The following is a 21,926-nucleotide window of genomic DNA, read 5'->3' on the forward strand; positions in this document are numbered from 1 at the left end:
AACAGTTTCTCATTACTCATTAATAGCTTAAAAATTGCGCGTAGGCGCGTCAACAACTCAACACCCCCCAAGGGTTTCCATGGTGATGATAGCAAACAAAACGAGAATAGAACAGCCGACAATGGATATTCCTGAGATCGGTCATTATCGTTGAACATTATGGTTAAAAACACTTTGGAATCTTCGTATAAAGTCATGAAAATTATTACGCGCTTTTTTCACAACGTGAAAAAAAATTACAACTCTGACAGATTTTCAATGAAGTAATGAAGCTTATATGAGTGACTTAATTTAGCGTGTCATTGCCATAATAAAGTATTTGGATCGCATTGTACGCGGTGGCATATCGTCGATGATAAAGTAAGAAAAATAAAATATGGAAAATGCTACGCATGGTACGACCGAAAGAACGATTTCACCCTTGCCTGATAGCACACTTGAAATGCCATCGTGGTTGCTGGAAATGACTTGGTACGTATTATTCATATATATATATATAAATTATTGTGTGCATATGACTTTGATATTATATGTATATATGTGTGTGTGTGTCTGTGACTTATTTATTTCTGTAAGAATAAATTGCATTTGATTAATGTTACTCTTTCATCAGCAATGTAGGAAAAATGAATGTAGATAACGATGCCAAATCACTGCAAATGGAAGCAATTTTGATTGACGATCAATATCATTTTAAAAATATCTTTCTCAAAAAGGAAGCCGATGATACGTAAGATCATCCGTATATATCTTGTATTGTTCCTAGAATACATATATATAACATGATAAAGAGTAAACTTTGTTTCATTATTTATAGAAATACACAAGCTGGCGCATGTTTAAGTGAGCTTTACGATGTCGATGATAATATTAAATTACAAACGTCTGCGAGCAAATCACTGCCAAATACACCAAAGAACGAAGAAGTTGAACAAACAAAAACACGCGCCTGTTCTGCAGTTGTAAATGTGAAACACCGTACGAGAGACGATTTTCGCGAATTAGATGCATATTTAGAGAAAAAGCAGTTAGAAATGCACGGCAATTATTTAGCACCTGTTGAAAATTATAGCAACAATGCGAGGATTTGCGATAAGGAATCTAATTTGGAATATTCTATAAATATTCAAGCAGATCGCGTGAATAAGCGATTACATTTGTTGGATGACAATTATTATTCTAGCAGTTCCGCCTTTAGCATACAGAGTGAAGAAAAATCAAAATTATTATCTAGCCAAGAAACTTTTAAATCTTCTAGCTTACTTGAAAACGATTTCGTCAAAAGTATAGATCACACATCAAATAATGATCTGCTAGGAACAGGTCTATATTTATCTTGAAATCTTACATGCATGTCTATTTTTTTTTTTGAGATGCATGCAATAATATTTAATTTGTCTTTTTTATATATAATGGATTTGGTAATATAATTTTATTTAATTTGATTTTTAGATAAAATTTATAAAAACTTTATTATTCCGGAATTACCATCCGGAGACTCATTAATTATTGATATTCTTTCTACTTGGGGCGATAAATATTATGTAGGACTTAACGGCATCGAAATTTTTTCAAATACCGGAGAACCGGCTAAAATAAAAAAGATTTATGCAGACACGAGCTCTAATAAATCATTGGATAACAATCATAATTCTTATATTGTAAATAATTTGATTAATGGTATTAATCGAACGAGAGATGATGCAAATTTATGGTTAATGCCTTATTCAAGTGGTGACCATCACTATGTTCATATAACATTTGAATTCACGATTACTATAGCAATGATCAGAATATGGGTAGAGTATATCTTTTTACAATAATCATAAGTTTAATTGTTTAATATATAGATGATGTAGATGTATATAAAAGTACTTTTACTTTTAACATTGCTTTCTTTTCTTTCAGAACTATAACAAATCTAGAATACATTCCTTTAGGGGAGCCAAAGATATTATCATTAAATTGAATGACATTATAATTTTTTATGGAGAAATTGCTAGAGCATCGGGCGATGATATGGGTAGCCTCGACTCTTTTGGTGATGTAAGAAATTTTATCGATGATAAGTTCTAAATTATATAAAAAATTGTTTTTTGTATATATATTTTACATATATAATTATTATTAAATTAAACAGCAATATATGCTCTCTGTATCATACTTTCTCTTTTTTTGTCGTACATAGTTATGTTTTAAAATTAATTGTATACATTATAATGCACAAAAATAATTGAGACTGTGATGTAGACTGTATTATTTACAACGGATGAAAATATTCTGGAATTGATATCAAAACATGATAATACATTCATAGAATTTAGTAATGGGATGTCAGATTACGAGAAAGAAACAATTCGCCCAATAACAGCAACAATCAATGATGTAAGAAAGAGCTTTTGTATGTATAATACGTGTGTATGTTGTATAATGTAACAATTCGTTTTTTAGATTACTTCAGCAAGACATAAAACTAATGAAGATCCTATTGAGAACTCTTCCAATTTGTATACCAATAGCAAAATTTACAATACACTTTCTACCGCTTTATGCTGTAGAGAAATTGAGTTGATTATTATTTCTAATTGGGGTTTACAGCATTTAGTTGGTGAGTAAATGTCTTATCGATTATGATATTATAAACTATTATTAGTGATGTTAAAAATATTTCAGACAAAAATTGAATGGAAATTTTGAGACGAGATAATTTATTTTAATAGGTTTTTTTGTAGATGAAAGTGTTGAAATTAGTATCAATTTGTAGGTCTTACTGGTATAGAATTAATCGGAGATCAAGGTATAACAGTTCCATTAGCGAATGCTAATTTATATTGTAATGTAGAAAATACGCATTTAACGAATCTGATCGACGGATATAATGTTACAACTGAAATGGATCACATGTGGCTAGCGGATGTAACATCGAATAAAAAAATTGTAATAACTATTACTTTTAATACAGATGTGTATCTAATAGGAATGCGGATTTGGAATTACAATGCATCTCTGGAACTGTCTTATTGTGGAGTAAGATATCCGATATATATAAAATTCAAATATGTGTGAAAATTTGTTATTTGTATTGTAAAACAATCAATTAAGAAAATAATCTTGTTTGCTTAGGTAAAACGATTATTAGTTAAATTGGATGGTAAACAATTACACGACGAAAATCTTGAAGGCTTCTTATTAAGACGCGCACCGGGATCTTGCCATTATGACTTTGTCCAGGAAATTAATTTCGCTAATAATCCACCTGCTCAAGTACATCTTTCAGATCATTCTGTTGATTTAGTTAAATCGTCCGAAGGTATCTCAGTCATTTATATACATATACATATGCATATATAAACTGTGCGCGCACGCGAGATATAAAATATATTTATAACAATTAAATATATTTTAGAACCTGCATCTTTGGATTCAAACTATGAAGCTCCATCAATGCCGCAGGGATTCGTTTATCAAATAATAATTTTCTCCACATGGGGAGACTGTTACTATGTTGGCCTGAATGGAATACAAATATATGATAATTATGGAAATGAAATCAAGTTAACTGCAGATAGTATGTTCACAATTTGCAATTTAATTATAAATTTGATTTCATATAATATTCTCTGAAGAAAATACTTTTTCTTTTTTCAATTTACATTCGTAAATTATTTATATTCTTTTAATTTTATATCAATTTTAACTTTTTTATATATCAATTTAAAAGAGATTATTTATATATGTAAATAATTGTTATCAATATTTATTGCTAATTTTAGTTAATGTGTTTTTTTACTAGATATAGCTGCATTTCCTGAAAGCGTTAATATAATAGAAGGCACAGATAATGATATTCGTACTCCGGACAAACTTATCGATGGAATAAATAATACTAAAGACGGACGTCACGCTTGGTTAGCACCTATACTTCCTGGACAAGTAAGCAAAATACATCATCGTACTATAAAAGATTTAATATTTAATTTTTTTTCATACTTTGTGCGTTTTTCAGACAAATCGTGTGTATCTAATATTTTATCACCCTGTTATGGTATCAATGATTAAAATATGGAATTATGGAAAAACGCCGCAAAGAAGAGTTAAAGAATTTGCAGTAAGAAAAATAAATTGCATTATGTTTATCGATAATTTCCCAATTTGCCATTTATACAAAAACATTTATTATTATGCAGATATTAGTAGATGATTTGTTAGTTTACAATGGAACTTTAGATAAACATAATTCATATGGACTGGTAACATTTGTGAAAGAAAGTAGTAATAATGAGAATCTGGTGAATTGGTAAGTTAAATTAGCAACGCTAATAAGCAAGAGGGGGGAAATATAAAAGGAAATATAAAAAAAAATTACGCGGAAGCTGGATCGTAATTACATATTATTATTATAGCTCGGAACAAGAAAATCGTCTTCTAAATTTACAAAGAAATACCTCAGGTGCTAACTCACTACCAGATCCATCTCTTCGTCCACATACATCTTTACAATTTAAAGACTCATAACACTATATACATATTTGTATGCATATGCATATACATACATGCTGGTGTATAATATTTACAAAATATATTTAAACTATGTGTATTTTTATATCTATATTAAAAGTTTTTCATTTTTATAGTGAAATGTCTTGTTTAAATAATCAAAAAATGCAATGTAATATATATATACATATCATATCAATATATAATATTCATATATTATCGTATATTTCTGTAACAATAATCATATGAATATTATTTATAAATTCTCGTCTTGGAATGTAAAATGTAAAAATATTAATATTAATAAAAATTTAGTAAAAGTTATATATGTTTCTGATTAAATTTTAAGAACATGAGAATATTATTATAAATATATCACACATATTTTGTAATAGCAACTTGCAATAATAATGTTAGCATATCAGAGAATAATTCATAAGTTAATATCAGAGAATTTATTCCCTTGTGCATAAGTAAGTATTTATATTTTTAATTATAAAGATTATACCCGTGGTCGTTTTGTTTCCATCTGTGTGATAGTATCTGTTTGGTCGACATTTTCTTCTCGAGGCCCAGTACGTTTTCTTGCTTTCGGTGATGATTGTTTTAAACATTCCATATCATTAAATATTACCTGTGCTCCACCACCGCTTGTTGGTAGTATGTCACCCTGTTTGAAAAATCGGAAAAAAAAGATTAGAAAACTTCCACATATTAATCATAAAAATGCATTATAATCTTTTCTATAGAATAAAATTTCATCATTCAACCTTAAATAATTTTGTTTCGAGTTCTCCATCTGTATCATGCTCTTGCGCGACAAGACAATATCTAGATGCACCATCTACAATTTCCTTCGGGGAAGTAAGTCGTGTTACACTGCGCCTTCTTTGCATTAATGGTTGTAATACAGTTCCAATCGGCACAAGAGTCTGAGGTCTATGATCAATCCATCGATCAGCACTTTGCGATCGTCTGTACCTCGGGTTTGAAACAGGTACTCTATCCTGTGTATAAAAAAATGTTTAAAAATTTTTTTAAATTTATTATATTATGTATTATACACAACTTGTTAAAGATATTTAAACGAAAAATTGAATAAGATGTAACCTTTCGTGATATTCTGGTTTCTCTATCTGGACTGACTGTTTTTGCGGTTGATTCTGGAACTTGTCCTTTTGATGGGATTAGAGAATTATCGTCAACTAAGATTTTCTTCACTAATCGCAATTTATCTTCCTTTTCTTTCATTTGATTCTAAACAATTGTGGATATATATTAAACATTGTAAAATCTTATAAAGTTAAAACAAATGTTAAATATAAGGTCGAAGTAATTACCTGAAGATGCTCACGCTGTTGACGCAATTTGATTTCTAATTCTCTGTTCATTTTATCTGTTTCAACTTGTATCTTTGTATTATATTTTTGCTTTACTCTTTGTTTATCTATTAAACGTTGATTTAATGCCAAATCCCTATCCCTTATCTAAATATAAAAATTATATTATTTAAATAATTATAACAAGACACAAATATACACAGACACATTATTAAACCTACTTCTTGCTGCAAATTGCGTATCGTCTCATTAGCAGAGTTTAATTTACACAAAAGAGTATCAATTTGTGTTTCCGTTTTACAGAGATGTCCTTCAAATGCAGATATCTGAAAATATAAAATGCAATTAGTACATTCTAATTTTGTATTCATGATAGTGTTATTAAAAATATACCTTTCTCTTTTGTTGTGTATTTGCAGCTTTCAATGAAGCAACTTCGACTTTTAAATGTACATTTTCTTGTTCCATTACCATTATCTTTTTTCTGAAATCCTCTTCTATAAATAAAATAAATATTTTATTAGAACACATTGCATATTAGATATTAGTTTATTAAAACTGAATAAAAAAAACGTCTTACGTTTCTTTTGTAAATCCATACGAAGAATATTGCGCTTGTCGATACGTTGTTCCAAAAACTGCATTAAGGAATGTATTATTTGATCATTGTCTGAATTAACAGTTTCCAATTGAGGAAATGGTCCACCCAAACTAAAATGTGATTAAACATGTAATTCAACATTATAGAATAATTTATAGAATAAAATTAAAAGAAATTTCCTTGAATTAAAGTTATCTAAATTGCAATACCTGTACACTAAGCCTAAATCAATGTCTAGATCAGCAGCGTCTGGTCGTCCCTCTTTTTCCAATTTAGTTCTTGCTTCTTTGAATATCTGAAAGGAAAAAAAAATCATGTTATTTCTGAGTGATAAAGCATTACTCGAGCTATACATATATTTATTATAGATTTGATATTACCTTATTAGCTTGTCTCCTTCCTGGAGTAAAACCAAGATCTAATTTTACAGGATTTGATCGTGCAATTTGTACCTCTTGAGTCATTTCCGCGAACTTCATGACTTGCTATATATAAATATTTAAAAAATTATTATGATAATTACATTTCTTTAGACAGATTCAATAATTTAATTACGTACAATTGTCTCATCATAATCATCCGCTCTTGGATTTACACAGACTATCATTCTGACCTGTCCTTCACCATCAAAATAGTTTTTGAACAAATGTGTGAGTTTAGAATCCCGATAAGGTACCATCTTGTTTGTACCTTGGCTCTGATTTTCTCTTAAAATTTCCAGACACGAGCGCAGAGTCATCAGTGAATTATTAATATTCCCTAAATATTACACATTTATTATTAAAACGCTTTCATAAATTTCATAAATATGACAAACGCGAAATATCTTACCTGCTTCTCGTAAACGTTGACCAGTATTTTTAGTGCGATTCGTGCGTTCACTACCTGCTAAATCTACTAAAGATAGTTGACTTACACACACGACTCGTTTATCCTGCATTACATGTTCGCCCTCACAATCTAAAGGTGTCTAAAATACAAGGGAAATTATAAGCACTTGCGGTTCAAAATAATTCTGATGCTGCAAAAAGTCCAAAAAAAGTATAATACCTGTACAAGTCGAATAGTAAAAGCGCTATGGGATCTACTCGATTCTGCATTCAATGCTGTGTGTGCAACGCGTCTCTTCCGTTGTCCACGTTGAAATAACTCAAAAGCTTCCTCTGCACTTTTTACCTCAACCTCTGTGACAGCATGTACATACATATTTTTACTACCGTCTTCTCTGACAATTTTACTCTGTAGTGTCCTATAACAAATAAAAAGATTTGCTTAAATATATGTATCAAACTTTTTAATTAATTTCATTTTTCTCGCGATATACTCACTTGGTTCTAATATCGTCTTCATCTAATAGATCATATACATTGTTATTATATATTTCAACATATGTTATAAATATAGCATATGCATTGTCCGGTTCAATCATCACAGTTTGCGATTCATTACGTTCATGTGCTACTGTTGGATTACTGTCTCCATCACTGTCCACTTTGCGACTGTCATAAATTATTTCACAATAAATTATTATACAATTCTATCTTTAACATAAATCTATTTATATTTATCTCTATATATTAAGCATAAATACTTACTACTTGCCAAGTCTCCCTGTTTTTTGCGATATGCCTGCGTGAAGTTCATGCTGCCTGTCTAACATAGCATCAGCCTCACTTTGTACATCAAAACCATTCAATTTATCTGGTTTAAAAACAAACTTTTTCGTTTGATAATTTGTAATAGTATTGAAAATAACATCCAGGCAGCGAGGCATGATACCGGCATCCTGTGATTCTCCAGTCATGGTATATGTCTTTCCACTGCCAGTAACACCGTAAGCAAACAGCAGACCGTTTCTTCCATGAATGAGATTCTCAACAAGAGGAAGAGCAACTGTTTTAAATACCTCCCTTTGTGTAACATCGGGCGTAAATACGTGACTGAACGTCGTTTGTATCTCTTTAGTTATGGTACGAAAGTTGACTGCTGATTCTGGCGGTGTTATGACTAACGTTGTGTCAGAGACATTTCTCATGCATGACATATCCGTCGAAAATTGCATCGGCCGTAAACGACAGTAAACTTGAACGGGATCCTTAGATAGCATATTCGATCCCTTCGGCCGAATAATCGGCTTACGAGCTGGAGTTCTCGAACGTCTGAAAGATGATGCGTGAAAAATATATTTATTGCGCTTTCTTCTATTTCATAAAATAGATATATGAATATTTGTGTATCGTCGATGTTATTCATCAGCATTGCGTGCCTGAGAATACAATGATTAATTTTACAATATACTTACGCGGGTTTCATTTTTACACAGGTCTGCTTAATATATACACAATTATAAATGTGGAAACAATTTGATAGCTTTCGTTGAATTATACTGAATTATATATGACAACACACACGTGAAAGACACCTTTCTCTTCTTCCTCACCACACTCTGTTTTACTTGAAGACCGTTACAATCTTTCAAATTGAAACTTCGCGTAGATGAATATATTCAGTGCTACCAATCTTCAACTAGTGAAATTCAGCAAAAGAGGCAGAGATTGGTCAAGTTCCATAGAAATATTGTAGTTGCTTGTGATTGGTGTTTCAAGCTCGTATCAGACTACCGACTGCGAAGGCCGACCCGACTGCCGATCGCGACTGCCGACTCACATCTGGCCAATCACAGCGAGTCGCCGACTGACTGGGTCGCTGTGATTGGCCAGATGTGAGTCGGCAGTCGCGATCGGCAGTCGGGTCGGCCTTCGCAGTCGGTAGTCGGTAGTCTGATACGGGCTTTAGGGTGCCGTCACATGGGGCGTAACTTGCGTAAAGCCTAGTCTACAATAGAGTCATAAGGTCGTAAACGTAAGAAATTGACCAATCACAGTCGATTATTCTCCTCGAATTCAACTGTGATTGGTCAATTTCTTACGTTTACAACCTTACGACTCTATTGTAGACTAGGCTTAAGCGTAAGGGCTTGAGCAGAATAGCTGACTAAGGGTGCCGTCACATGGGGCGTAACTTGCGTAAGCGTAACCAGCGGATCGCCAATCACCGAGTTATTCCGATAGAGCTCGACGAAGGGCTCTATCGGAATAACTCGGTGATTGGCGATCCGCTGGTTACGCTTACGCAAGTTACGCCCCATGTGACGGCACCCTTATAAGATTTGAGACAAAAGATAGTATTGTGCGTTACATAAGACAAAAACTTAAGGGCATAAAACATTGTCTTAAAGTTGTAAGTCAGCCATTCTGCTCAGGCCCTTAGGCTGGGCCACAATAGGTGATTTAAGCCCTAAGCCTTAAGAAATTGACCAATCACAGTCGAGTTTTCTCCTCATACTTGACTGCGATTGATCAATTTCTTAAGGCTTAGGGCTTAAATCACCTATTGTGGACCCAGCGTAAGGGCTAGTCTACAATAGAGTCGTAAGGTTGTAAACGTAAGAAATTGACCAATCACAGTTGAATTCGAGGAGAATAATCGACTGTGATTGGTCAATTTCTTACGTTTACGACCTTACGACTCTATTGTAGACTAGGGTTAACGCAAGTTACGCCCCATGTGACGGCACCCTTAAGGTGCTTTTTCATGCTGACGCTCGACGCTCATTTTTAGCGGCAAAAGACGTCACGTGACCAAAATTGACGAATTGGTATCTTTATTTTTGGTCACGTGACGTCTTTTGACGCTAAAAATGAGCATCGAGCGTCAGCATGAAAAGGCACCTTTACGTGTTCAGCTACCAATCAGATTCCATTTGTGATGACGCCAGTTTTCTTAAGAATTAATTCAAAGCCTTACCACCAGATAGCGGGCAACGCAGTCACAACAAATATGTATGAAATTTAAATTGCACGCAACATCTTGCGCGGGATTGCAAAAGTGAGTCGTGTATTGTATTTACATAGGTTTATCGCCAAAAAAATGTCTTCAAAGAATCCTTACACATAAACGAAATTTACAGTTAAATCCATTATGATTTAACGTTTATACTGGTTTGAACTGGTTTGAGCCCCTCACATATGGTTCCACGACACATTTAATAACGTTTGCGCGAGACGTTTGAACGTAGTGTTGTTGAGGGGCATTTTTTTTTAATCGAAAATTTCTCGTACAACAATTATTGCAATTGTATTTATAAAAATTATGAGCCATGCCATGGAAAAATACTGGAGCAATTTCGAGACCAAAGGTTAGATTCTCCCAATTTTCTGACAATGTACAAAACAAGGACAAGGACGTTGAATATTGTAAAGAGAAGACTGTTTCGCGAGCGAACGGTCCGAAAATTAAGAGCATCGTAACTCTCAAGAAACCTGTTAGAATTGTAGACCTTAAGAAATTGTCAACAAGTGTTCGCAACAAGGATGTACCGCAGTATGATCATAACACAGAGATTTCAACACATTCCAGTGATATTGCGTCTGAAAACATTCAAAGAAATACATTTCCATCTAATAAAAATGTTCCAAAAATCGAGACCTCAAAGATTCTACGTAACGCAAATGGCATTCAGAATATAAAAGAAAATTGTAACACGTTGCAACCTGATAAAAGTCCACGAGATAATATTTTAAAAGATAGCAAGGAAAGTTTGCAACAGAAAGGGAAAGAAAATAGAGATATAACACTGAAAAAAGTTGTATTTAGTAAAGATGTAAGCGAAACAAGAAGAGCAAGCTCTCAGTATATACAATCGGTTACACCAACTGGGAACTGTAAACTTTCTACTAGTAACAATACACAGAAAATAAATACTATGGATTCTAAAAAAAGTCCAAAGATGACAAAATCACTATCTGCACCACACATTATGAAAAAATCAAAGAATCAAATGCTCAAAGAACCAATTAATACAAAATCCGTTACACCCAATGTTATGTCATGTTACAAGATTGCTGCAAAAAATAAAGTATCTCCAGTTAAGAAGACTATATTGCGTAATGTATCAGGTTCTAAAATCAAAACTTCTGTAGGACTGGGAGTTTCTCATAAAAAGAAAAACAATGCAAATGAGAAACATATACCAGATACTATATTAGCTGATACTGCAGAAGAATTGGAACGACCGGGATATAATTCTATTGCATGTACCATTAATAAACTGAAAGAATTTAAGCAACAAAAGATTGTCAGAGATATTGATCATTTGCCATCTGCACAAAAGAGTTTTGTAATTGGAAAGGTAAGATTTTTTTTATTAACAAAAACATCTTAATATTTTCCTAGATATATTAAAATTTGAAAGAATCTTTTTTTCAACAGATTTCTACAGCACTGGATTTTCCACTGGACGAGGCAATTTACAAAAATTTAGTAGATTTAAGTATAGACGAGAAACAGTTGCCATCTACTATTACGCGAAGTAAGGATCCAGAGCCACGACAAAAAGACATTACACCAAAACTTTCAGACTTCTTTACACCTGAAATTACAAAGGAAATTTGCGAGGCCGTGTACATTAAACCGCGAGCTCCAAAAATGGATGAAAATTGGAATGCTTTTAAAATAAGTGACAAGATACTTGAATGGAAATATAGCATGGATGATATATAGAATAACACATGCAATACAAAAATTAAATAATTGAAAGAGGATATGTAATAAATAAACAATTGCCTAATAGTAACACACAATTGTAATTTGCTTAACACATTCTAATGTATAGACATATAAATTATTAGAGAGATATAAGAGACTTAATTTACTGTGCTTACATGTAAAAATTATATATTACAAATTTGGTCCAATAAAAGATTATTTACATATTTCACTCCTGAAATGAAATCTTTATTGATTTTCCATCAGACTCGAATTCTGATGGCACGGACACAGAATGAATACCATAATATCTTTGTTGCAGATAAAGATAGATACGACGGAGATTGTAAGAAAGGCATGTACCAGCCAGCACCATCCCAATTACAATTCCAGCTATGATTATCCTGTTGAGATTTCAGTGAATTAGCTTTAATTATGTCTATGATATGATGGCATATTTTTCAAATTAAATATTTACACAGTGATCCATATATTGTAATCTTTGTCGCTGCAGCACATATTTTCATCGCAACAATATTCCCATGATTCACACAATCCCCACACACAGTAATGTGCAGCAGTCTGAAAATATAATAGATAGATAGCTGTCAGAGTACAATCATCATGCATGTATATATAAATTTTTATAATTTATAACAATTTGATGTTAATATAAATATGCATAGATATACGTTTTTAGATATAAAAAATTATAAAATTATATAATGTGACATTAATTATCAACACTCTCTGATTCATAGTAAACAATGCTCCATGTTGTCCTTTTTTCAAAATGCTTTTACAAATGTCCTTGACATACGAAGAAACATTATTAATTAGAATCTTAATTGCTACTACAAAGCAAAACACGTAAATTACCGGTGAAAAGGCCGTAAAAATCCAAATTAATACAAAAAATATACTATTTGACAGATGCTCCATTATGGTTAACGAGCTTGATCACACTGACATATGTAAGTGACAGATGGACTATACACATTCAGGGCGTCCACCATAAGTTGCATAAAATCCTATACAGTAAATAATCTATCTCTATTTTTCGTTAAAATGAAAATTTGAATGTATAGTATAATATAATATATATAATATAATATAGAAAAATTAATTAATATCTAATGCAAAATATATGTCATATTATTATGTTTTTTCATGCTTTTCAGTAAGCACACACAAACATACGATTGGTATATATATATACACACATTTATTCATATATATATATATATATATTTTTTAGCAAATATCTAAAAAATATGCATATAAATATGCATATAATATTAAAGTCTTGACAAAAGATATATTATTTATTTATATAACACTATATATAAAAACAATTAATAAGAATGAATTCGAAGTCGAAGTGAAAGGCGAATAGATAGAGAGCGAAATTTATATTGCTTCATGAGTGAAAAAATGGAAAATTAAGATTTGTTCACTTTTGACAATATGAAAAATTAAGGGAGGTTTTATTATATTATCAGAATGTAATTTCAAGATGTAAATTCAAAATGGACTTCATAATTTTCCAGAAAAAGGATACACTGTTTGTAAAAATTATAAGGAAACAAAAAATATAAAATTAACTTTTAGAATCGAGCATACATATGGGTTTAATATTTCAATGGAAGCAGACAATTTACATAAAACTAGACCTGAAATTAAATTAAGAATTCGTAAAGATTAGATATAGATAAGTAGAGCATAGATACAATTTTTCATTTTTTAAACAATTTAACAAGTTGTTTCTGTAACATAGAGAACATTATTAACAAGAGTAACAATTCAATGCTGATTTTGTATAACGCAATGATGTAAGTTATAATGTATCACCTTTTTTCCTATAATTCAAAAATGTGTATGAAATTCTTTCTTTATATAACTTTTAAATAATATATTTATAATTATATACATTAAAGTAATATCATATGTATATCAGTTGTAAAATAATGTAAGAGTGGACGGTTCTGAATAATAAAAATCATTGTTTTACATTGTTATAAAACATCTTAATACTAATTACTGATATATCATTAATCAGTTTCATTGATTAGAACGGTACTGCAGATTAAATTTTATATTTTGTTTTCTTTCTGCATTTTCGCAAGCTAGTAAATAATGTAAGGGTCTGTCTCAAAAAATATGCCCTATACTTGCATTTGTCAGTCTAAAGTTATAATTTATAACTTATAATATATGTTCTTATAATTATCTTATCCATGTTGTTTTTTGCTCATTATTCAAGTGTCTTTTTAAGTACAATCTTCCATGATCCTATATATATGATAATAAAATCTTTTTTGTCTTTGTAATATTGTTAAAATAACAATTTAAAAAAAAATTAGGATACCACAAAATAATAATACTATAGAAATTGATTTCTTGTTTGTGTATATACACATTTTTAAGTACTAACATATGTAGATGAGGTTTTGATAACAGATTATATGTGAATAATAAATATTTAAAGCTTTTCATAGAATATTCTTTGTGTACGAAATCACTTTCTACATATATACATACGCTCATATCACACATATTTTACCGTAAAAATCATTGCACTTTTCAAACATTAATCTTCAATGATTATTGATTTAATAATCTTCTTAGACAAATAATTTTCAATAATTTTCTTAGATAAAAACATCAAATGTTATTCTTTGCTTAGAAAATATTTAATAACGCTTGTAATTTATCTTTTTGATTCTATGTTTTACACATAAAATAAAGCTATTTAAATTATAAATGTTAATTGAATATATTAACAAATTTTCGAATTCAATAAAATTGTGCAGTTAAGTAACACAGTTAAGTAAAATTATTCATATATCAATCATCGGATTTACGACATTTGAAATCAAAGATTTCATTAGTTTCGATTTTAACATTTTTCTTATTAATAGAAATAGCAATTACAACTTCTTGGCAAGTGTATGTTTGCATAATATACAAAGATAATTATATTTGTCTCTTCAATCTTGCAGAAATATCACATATATAAATTTTATACACTTTTTTCCACTGACAAATAGCATGATGAGATCAATTTTATAATCATAAATCTTGTATCAATTACTAACTAAAATTTTTCTCATTTTTTTCCTTTTCATTTCAAAAAGATTATTTCTACTTATATTCATAGGAGCTTTATTATTTCAGGATAGAGATTATAATTATAATTCATTAAATTTTCAATCCAACTTACAAATTATAGGTCCATGTTCCTTTTGCTGATTGAATATAACGAAGTGGTGTAATTGTATTTCTAATATCCGGGTTTTTTGATCTTCTTACACACTCTTGACTTAAAACTCTGCATCCCTGGTTCAAAGTGACATTATTGTAACCACCACGAGGAATGCTGTCACTGCTTGCTACGCGTCTTACATCATTGCTCTTTTTTTCTTTCGATGACAAATTATCTAATACAGAGTCTCTAATTTTATGAACAGATTGATTATTTTCGAGTAACTTTGGGCTCGGGTCGATTGATACTGTTTTCAAATTGTTTGTTGAGCAAACTTTTTCGGCACATTTACGTCGAACCTGACATTTATCATTACTTTCTTCGAATAACGACGAATTCTGACGATCAATATGATGTTTGTCATTGTTGTAATTCTCATCATTATCAGCATATTGGTTAAAAGTTGTTATCGTAGAATCAAGTGAGTCGGAGAATTCTGGGCTCGGAACAGAAGACATATTGCCAATTTGAGAAAAAGCAACCGCCCCCTGTGGATTTTGGGGACGGTGTCAGAAACATCATTCTTCTAATTCGTCCATTCGATTCCTAACGGCCATTTCTACCACTTCTAAGCTTGGATAATCCAACTCCTTGACCAGACACAACACAGCAGATAATATATTTGAATTCTAAATGGAAAAATATATATTATAAATATTTCAAATTTCATACATGTGTACTTTAACTTAAAACAATGACATAAAGCATACCCTCGTTACTGGCCGCCTGTGATAGTGAAATTGTGTTTTGCATTTGTCTTTTTCTGAATGTTTTACCCAACCTGGTACTTGACCTGTATCTTCCTGCAAATATTAAACAAAAAAAATATTAAAACATTAATTTTAAGGAAACTTTTAAATGTAACATTTTATTTTACGATAATATATATTTAGCTGTTACATTTGCATTGAGCTTAATGTAACATAAGCTTAATGAAAAAAATAATGTATAGCTTATTTGTTACCCTTTCATTATGATAAACAGCCATTTTTCTTGTTTGTGATGTCGGAGGTTGTGACGAGTCCTCGTATTCTACTCGTGTTCTCTCATCATAGCTATAATTATTTCTGTCGTTACGTCTATCGTCTGCAAGTTCATTGACAGTATACTGTGCACGTTGTGATGTTGGTGTATAGATACGTTGAGATACTTCGTTTCCACCATACTCGGTGTAAACTCGCCTTTCATCATAATCTCCATTATGTCGTTGTACTACGGGTCTGTCATCATAATCCTAAAACATTGTTTTCTATAAGCATAAACAATGCTATATGTAAATTGTATTCAACAAAAAATTGGTTTACAAATTCATAGAGATTTCATCATATTATTGGAATAAAATATATTAGATAAGAAAAACTATAATATTTTCTATTTATCCTGAATATATATATATGAATATAATAACGTCATATAAATATAATAATGAAGTGCAATGGTTTAGCCGCGAAATCGTTAATCCAAACAATCAATTTTCCATATATTTTAAGCTTACTATGTCTTATTTGATAAAATTATTCATATTTTACTTGCGATATATATAATTACAACAAACTAATATACTACAAATGATAATCTTATGACTTTTAATTTTATTTTTCAAACATTGAATATTCAGGACATGTACTCAAGTCTTTTGAATTTTATTAGTTAATTAGTATTATAATATTTGTTTTCTATTTTATTAAAGCCATGTGCAAGGATATGATATGATTAGATGATAGCAATAAAAAAAGACACAGATACAAAATTGTCATTAAATATTCCCCAGAGCCATACAAAGTCATATGTAGCCAGAAAACATGTCAAATGACAGGTTTTATTTAATTATTAATTGTTAATGTCAGTATTTATTAATAATGACAGTATTACTGATATATTCTAAAATGTTGTGAATATAATATGAACGATGAGACTTGCAATCATAAATATCACGTACTTGACCGTTAAGTTTTTTGAAAAATTAACGATAATTACTACTTTGCATCGACAATGTGCAACTATAGTGAATGTACCTTGGATATTTCAAGAGTGTTAGTGGCCACAGTCTCATTGTTGCTGCGTGACTCTGTACACATAGTGTCATCTTTGCTCTGATTCTTTGATTGTCCATTTTGTAGCTGTTAGTCAATAATCAGGCAATAACATAGACTTTAAAAGTTATAGCATTTGAGTTGCTCTTTTTTGATTCTAATTAATTATTACAATCAATGATAATATCAAGTTAATGAATCAACATCTTTTTGCTATAGTATAATACATGAAAATATTGGAAATTAGATTATGGACTGTAAAGAAACTTCCCAAAATCATAACTATACTTTCTGTTAATAAGTAGTTATTTACTCTTGAAAATGATGATTTGAAAGGGATATTATTTCTACTCCTATTATATGAACGATATGCATGACTGACCTCATACGCATATTGATTATTTTGTGAGTAATGATGGGACGATGACGCATTATAATTTGCGTTTCTTCTATCAGGGTCATATTCTTCATGAGTATGTTGTGTTTCATCAAAACTTCTCTGAAAAAATAATTCTACATATGTATATATTATTTCACTTTAACACAATAATTATGTAACATCTTGATATCAAATGATCCATTTTATTGTATGACAGGAAGGAAAATCGGTAAAAAAATGCGTTAATTTATAACATTACCTGATCACTAGAAGAACTGTATCTCCTAGGTCGTTCCAATTCAGTTTCTTCAATGTATTCAATAGCAATATCCTAATTTAGTATAAATGTCATTTAGCGTTTTGCAATGATTGTTAAAAGTACATTTAAGATATATGTAATGGATTTTTTAAAATGAATTTTATTGATTTTATATAATTCGCGATTTATATAAGTAAATTTTAATAATGGTTAAATATGCAGCTATTAATTTCAAAATGTAAAGCTTACAAAAAATATCGTAAATAGTTGATAAAATAACATAAATATTAAATGCATGAACTGCATTAAATATGAGAATATAGTTTAGCATTCTACCATTCACCAATTTTTTTGTTATTACAATATTATAAAATGTTTCTAAAGAAAAGAGAGTAAAAAAGAAAGAGTTTGTTCTTACTTCTGGAGTTACTGCATCTGATTGTGGAGAAGCATCCATTTCAAGAGGATGTATTAAAGGTCGACCTATTGTCATTGCGGTTTGCACTTCCTCAGGTAACACTACTTTGTCATCTAATTTTTCAAGATTTGGCAAAGCTCGCAGTAAGGCTAATCGATATCTGTCAAAATAAAGATTAGGAAATTTTATTTAGATTGTAATAATAAATGGCTTTCGTATAGTAATGGCTGATTCGTAATTGACTGGTCTCGGAATCGAATACCGTGGCTTTCTCCCACACAAATAAGCAAAGTATTGTGTATAGCCAACATATTAAAAGCCAATTATATGTATATAGATTATATATAGATATATGCAAAAGTATTTCTTCCTAAAAATATCTATTATATTAAATATTTACCCTTCTTTCTCTGCACATGGATTTTCACCGAGCCACAAATTTCGTAAATTAGGCAATCCTTGGAGATAACAAACTTCATTCAAATCTTTGATGTTGTTTCTTCGTATAAATAAGTCCTGAAGTTTGTGGCAATATTGAAAATCAACAAGGGTGTTAATGTTATTTATACTGAAAATAAAAAAAATATATTTTAAACTATTATTTTCAGATTATATAAAGCTTTATCTTAAACAATGCAAAATATTAACATTAATAATATCTCTTTGTAACAATTCATTTGTATAATATCTATAATTTATCAAGATTATATATAATATTTTGATGCAACAAAGTTTATAAAACTTTTTTATCAACTCAATTCTTATTTTATACACTTCATATATATGTAATATAGCATAAATTGTAAATCAATCAAGTTCTATTGATATAAGAGAAATCCATGTTGCTATGTTTACATGTCCTTTTTATTTTTAAACGTCATATAAAAAAGAAATTATTATTCTTCTTATCAAAAGTACTTCTTGCAACTATAATAATTCAGACTGATAAAAATGTAAGTAAAACAGCTTCTTTATAAAAATCAATGAAATAATATTATACATTAGAATTTATTAGAAAGTTATGCAGTGTTTTCACACAATATATATTTTTTCAAAAATACATTCTCTTAAAAAAGGAGAATGTTGTATACATGTTTATTTTTCTCTCTTTTGTTTAAATTAATTTTGATTGCACTTCCAAAACTAATTTGAGAGATCCTCTGTAATGATGTATCGTCGTATAAATAAAAAAAAAAAAAAAAAAAAAAAAAAAAAAATAGAAGCTTTTCTCTCTCGGACATGCCAGATATAGATCTTCATATCTGTATGTACATCTATATTTTCAAATGACTCAGATGAATCACAATGAATTCAAAGCACGTGTGGGCAGAACAACTTTTGAGGTTGTGGGTTGTGACCATGAGTTTAATACAATCATGTCCAAAGTAGGAATACGTCGCAGCTTCTATGTTTTCATAAGATAAAAAATATCTTAGATCACAATGATCAAATAGCACAATTTCAATCCTGCGTAATAGAGTACTTGCTAATAAACATTGTAGAAAATTATGCTTCTAATTCAAAGAGTTGCACACTAATATTATAATGAATCTCAAATATAGATTTGTCGCACCTGTTTTCTTCTCTTATAATGATAATTATTTATACTATAATTTTAACGAGCCTTAACTTACCTTAATGACAACACTTCTACATTCGTCATCTTTCTTAGAATGCTAACATCTGTTAATTCTGTTCCCCTGTACAAAAAAATATGTATATACCGATACAGCAAAGTAGAGATATTGTTACAACATATTTATTGTGCAGATTAATTCCGAAATAGATGGTCAAACTTTACACGTACATTTTATTCATTATGATAAAAAAAAAAAAAATAGTCTAGGCACTAGAATCCGCAAATTTCGTTTTCCGCCTATTCTTTCACGTGTCTCAGGGGGGAAAATAGTAATTAGTCGCGCTCGGCTGATCATATCATACATAATCCTCTCTTTTTCTCACAGAGCACAGTACGTAGTAGGTGTAGGAGAGAATTTGATAAGCCTGTTTTTACGATTTCGTTCGCACGGCTGAGTGCGAACGCATTAATCGCTCGAGAGACGAAGCGACCGAGTCGTCGCGAATTCATTTTTTTTTTTTTTTTTCCCGAATATTTAATGTGCCTTCAACCAATTTAGTCCAATTATGATTATATAGGCACTCTGATCACTTTTACTTTTCAATGCACTTGTACGATCTTATACACTTTGTCTAGTTAGTATTTCAATGTTGCGAATTAATTCGCGACGGAGGTTATACCGTTAAAAAGCGTCTCACAACGATGTAAATATACTATATACTCACCAGCAATTGAGCTTCTTCACGGCGGAGAAGTCGGACACTCGCGTGCGAGCCACGACCATCTCTTCGGTCAATTTCACCATCGTGTCATTCACGTCTCGTTACGCGGTGAGAAAAATTCCACGTCCGATCGTCCGAGAAATTCCAGATAATTCACAAACGCGAGATCGTCTGTATCACAGCGAATTTTTCTAAGTAACACGGCCAGATACGAAACACTAACTAACTAACCGATCGCCATGATGCCTCACCGTCGACTAGTCCGCGAAGTAGGCTGCAAATGCTTTCACTGATTCCTTCTGCTTCTGCTCATGCGCACAAAGGAATATGCGCAGCCGAGTGCGTATTATATTATTTATGTATGTGTGCGCTCATATTCGAGACCACCGTTTCTCCGTGACATTTAAAGAACATAACTCTTTGTTTATATAATTTACTTGTACGGTTTAAAGGAATAAAAGGGATCGGAAGAAAGAGTTGCGTGCATGAGGTATTCATGTGAACGAGTCGAAACTATATTATTATTCTTGTCGCATATATTATCGTAGACGCATATCACGCGCATACAAAGATAATAAAAAGGACGTAATTGAGCTCGAATTTTTGTGGTAAGTGCCTTGTTGCGTTGTTATACTTTTTGCAATAATATATTTATTAATATATATATATATATTTCTATTAATTAATTATGTAAATAAATAATATAAAGTTGCGCATATTTAGAGTCGGAAGTAAAAGTTCGTTGACGTTATATATTCGAAAGATTTTCTCGTTTCTGTAATTTGAGTTCGATCATTTATTATCAAGACGTAGACATAAATTCTCTCGGTAAATTATTTGCATTTTAAGGAATTAATTGGCGTAACACACAACGTAATTTTTTATTACGTGCACAATATATATTTTTCATGCAAATATCTCTCCGACAAATTAATATATTAAAGATGGAAATTAATTATTTTCTTTTAATTTGATGGTTGATTCAATCGAGGAAAAAAAAGGTCTGTGATTGGTCAATCGAATTATATGCGAAGTATCCGTAAACGTCAAGTGGAGCGTTTCAATTTTCAATAGGCGTAATTATTTTTCGATTACTCCGCAATTAGCGCTGAGATCGATTCGAAATGCGCATGCGCCAATAGTGTCGCTTCCGCTCTCTATACCGTCGTGATCGTTTCGGTCGATCGTGGATCCTGGATTTTCTCGCGTCTTTTTCCCGCTGAAACTGCGAATATATCGCGAGTACAAACAAGTGTCGGGAGTATCGAAATTAATATCGGGCGAGG

The 21,926-nt window shown here is 30.9% G+C and overlaps 5 protein-coding genes across 8 annotated transcripts; 2 read left to right on the top strand and 3 right to left on the bottom strand.

The window, feature by feature from the left end:
* Positions 1–57: 57 nt before the first annotated feature.
* On the top strand, positions 58–4,523 carry LOC145933352 (katanin-interacting protein-like). The gene is made up of 14 exons (XM_083032970.1): positions 58–471; positions 614–730; positions 818–1,323; positions 1,453–1,799; positions 1,909–2,046; positions 2,251–2,385; positions 2,452–2,608; positions 2,765–3,027; positions 3,124–3,310; positions 3,407–3,568; positions 3,794–3,933; positions 4,007–4,108; positions 4,188–4,297; positions 4,404–4,523. Exons 1-14 carry the CDS (start codon positions 377–379, stop codon positions 4,513–4,515), a joined length of 2,571 nt encoding a protein of 856 aa, XP_082889096.1. The 5' UTR covers positions 58–376; the 3' UTR covers positions 4,516–4,523.
* On the bottom strand, positions 4,375–8,897 carry LOC145933353 (kinesin-like protein KIF23). Its single transcript, XM_083032971.1, has 16 exons — positions 8,741–8,897; positions 8,034–8,597; positions 7,767–7,937; positions 7,489–7,687; positions 7,270–7,408; positions 6,998–7,197; positions 6,819–6,923; positions 6,648–6,733; positions 6,418–6,548; positions 6,231–6,334; positions 6,059–6,163; positions 5,838–5,984; positions 5,608–5,754; positions 5,268–5,504; positions 5,006–5,167; positions 4,375–4,726 (listed from the first exon to the last, which is right to left on the bottom strand). Exons 1-16 carry the CDS (start codon positions 8,749–8,751, stop codon positions 4,688–4,690), a joined length of 2,547 nt encoding a protein of 848 aa, XP_082889097.1. The 5' UTR covers positions 8,752–8,897; the 3' UTR covers positions 4,375–4,687.
* Positions 8,898–10,261: 1,364 nt separating this feature from the next.
* LOC145933893 (uncharacterized) lies at positions 10,262–12,137 on the top strand. Its single transcript, XM_083033920.1, has 2 exons — positions 10,262–11,629; positions 11,710–12,137. The coding sequence occupies exons 1-2, from the start codon at positions 10,598–10,600 to the stop codon at positions 11,998–12,000; spliced, it is 1,323 nt and encodes a 440-aa protein (XP_082890046.1). The 5' UTR covers positions 10,262–10,597; the 3' UTR covers positions 12,001–12,137.
* LOC145933894 (uncharacterized) lies at positions 12,087–13,023 on the bottom strand. Its single transcript, XM_083033921.1, has 3 exons — positions 12,865–13,023; positions 12,464–12,567; positions 12,087–12,389 (listed from the first exon to the last, which is right to left on the bottom strand). The coding sequence occupies exons 1-3, from the start codon at positions 12,925–12,927 to the stop codon at positions 12,215–12,217; spliced, it is 342 nt and encodes a 113-aa protein (XP_082890047.1). The 5' UTR covers positions 12,928–13,023; the 3' UTR covers positions 12,087–12,214.
* A 575-nt stretch (positions 13,024–13,598) lies between these two features.
* LOC145933688 (uncharacterized) lies at positions 13,599–20,911 on the bottom strand. 4 transcript variants are annotated; one of them, XM_083033658.1, is made up of 10 exons: positions 20,644–20,911; positions 19,974–20,039; positions 18,740–18,907; positions 18,340–18,499; positions 17,922–17,993; positions 17,666–17,782; positions 17,266–17,370; positions 16,215–16,484; positions 15,961–16,053; positions 13,599–15,879 (listed from the first exon to the last, which is right to left on the bottom strand). In XM_083033658.1, exons 1-10 carry the CDS (start codon positions 20,721–20,723, stop codon positions 15,769–15,771), a joined length of 1,242 nt encoding a protein of 413 aa, XP_082889784.1. In that variant the 5' UTR covers positions 20,724–20,911; the 3' UTR covers positions 13,599–15,768. The 4 variants fall into 4 exon arrangements, with proteins under 4 accessions (XP_082889784.1, XP_082889786.1, XP_082889788.1 ...); XM_083033660.1 differs by lacking the exon at positions 17,922–17,993; XM_083033661.1 differs by lacking the exon at positions 17,266–17,370 and having other exon boundaries at positions 13,600–15,879; positions 20,644–20,910.
* Positions 20,912–21,926: the final 1,015 nt, after the last annotated feature.

Source organism: Prenolepis imparis, unplaced genomic scaffold (genome assembly GCF_030444845.1).
Source record: "Prenolepis imparis isolate NDT839.2.m4 unplaced genomic scaffold, iyPreImpa1.0 SCAF_3, whole genome shotgun sequence".
In the NCBI taxonomy this organism is placed as follows: Eukaryota; Metazoa; Arthropoda; class Insecta; order Hymenoptera; family Formicidae; genus Prenolepis; species Prenolepis imparis.

Bases quoted from the DNA above. Each gene is read 5' to 3' on its own strand.
- LOC145933688 (XM_083033658.1), bottom strand. From the start codon at position 20,723: ATGGTGAAATTGACCGAAGAGATGGTCGTGGCTCGCACGCGAGTGTCC. The intron at 18,908-19,973 runs GTAAGTTAAGGC...TTTTATTTTCAG, and splicing joins GTAGAAGTGTTGTCATTAAG to TATAAATAACATTAACACCC. The intron at 17,994-18,339 runs GTAAGAACAAAC...ATACTAAATTAG, and splicing joins CAGATGCAGTAACTCCAGAA to GATATTGCTATTGAATACAT.
- LOC145933352 (XM_083032970.1), top strand. From the start codon at position 377: ATGGAAAATGCTACGCATGGTACGACCGAAAGAACGATTTCACCCTTG. The intron at 731-817 runs GTAAGATCATCC...CATTATTTATAG, and splicing joins AAAAAGGAAGCCGATGATAC to AAATACACAAGCTGGCGCAT. The intron at 3,028-3,123 runs GTAAGATATCCG...TTGTTTGCTTAG, and splicing joins TGGAACTGTCTTATTGTGGA to GTAAAACGATTATTAGTTAA.
- LOC145933893 (XM_083033920.1), top strand. From the start codon at position 10,598: ATGCCATGGAAAAATACTGGAGCAATTTCGAGACCAAAGGTTAGATTC. The intron at 11,630-11,709 runs GTAAGATTTTTT...TTTTTTCAACAG, and splicing joins AGAGTTTTGTAATTGGAAAG to ATTTCTACAGCACTGGATTT.
- LOC145933894 (XM_083033921.1), bottom strand. From the start codon at position 12,927: ATGGAGCATCTGTCAAATAGTATATTTTTTGTATTAATTTGGATTTTT. The intron at 12,568-12,864 runs GTAATTTACGTG...TTATATTTTCAG, and splicing joins TTTTTACGGCCTTTTCACCG to ACTGCTGCACATTACTGTGT. The intron at 12,390-12,463 runs GTAAATATTTAA...AAATCTCAACAG, and splicing joins TACAATATATGGATCACTGT to GATAATCATAGCTGGAATTG.
- LOC145933353 (XM_083032971.1), bottom strand. The intron at 7,198-7,269 runs GTAAGATATTTC...TGTAATATTTAG, and splicing joins TCAACGTTTACGAGAAGCAG to GGAATATTAATAATTCACTG. The intron at 6,335-6,417 runs GTAAGACGTTTT...TTTTATTTATAG, and splicing joins TATGGATTTACAAAAGAAAC to AAGAGGATTTCAGAAAAAAG.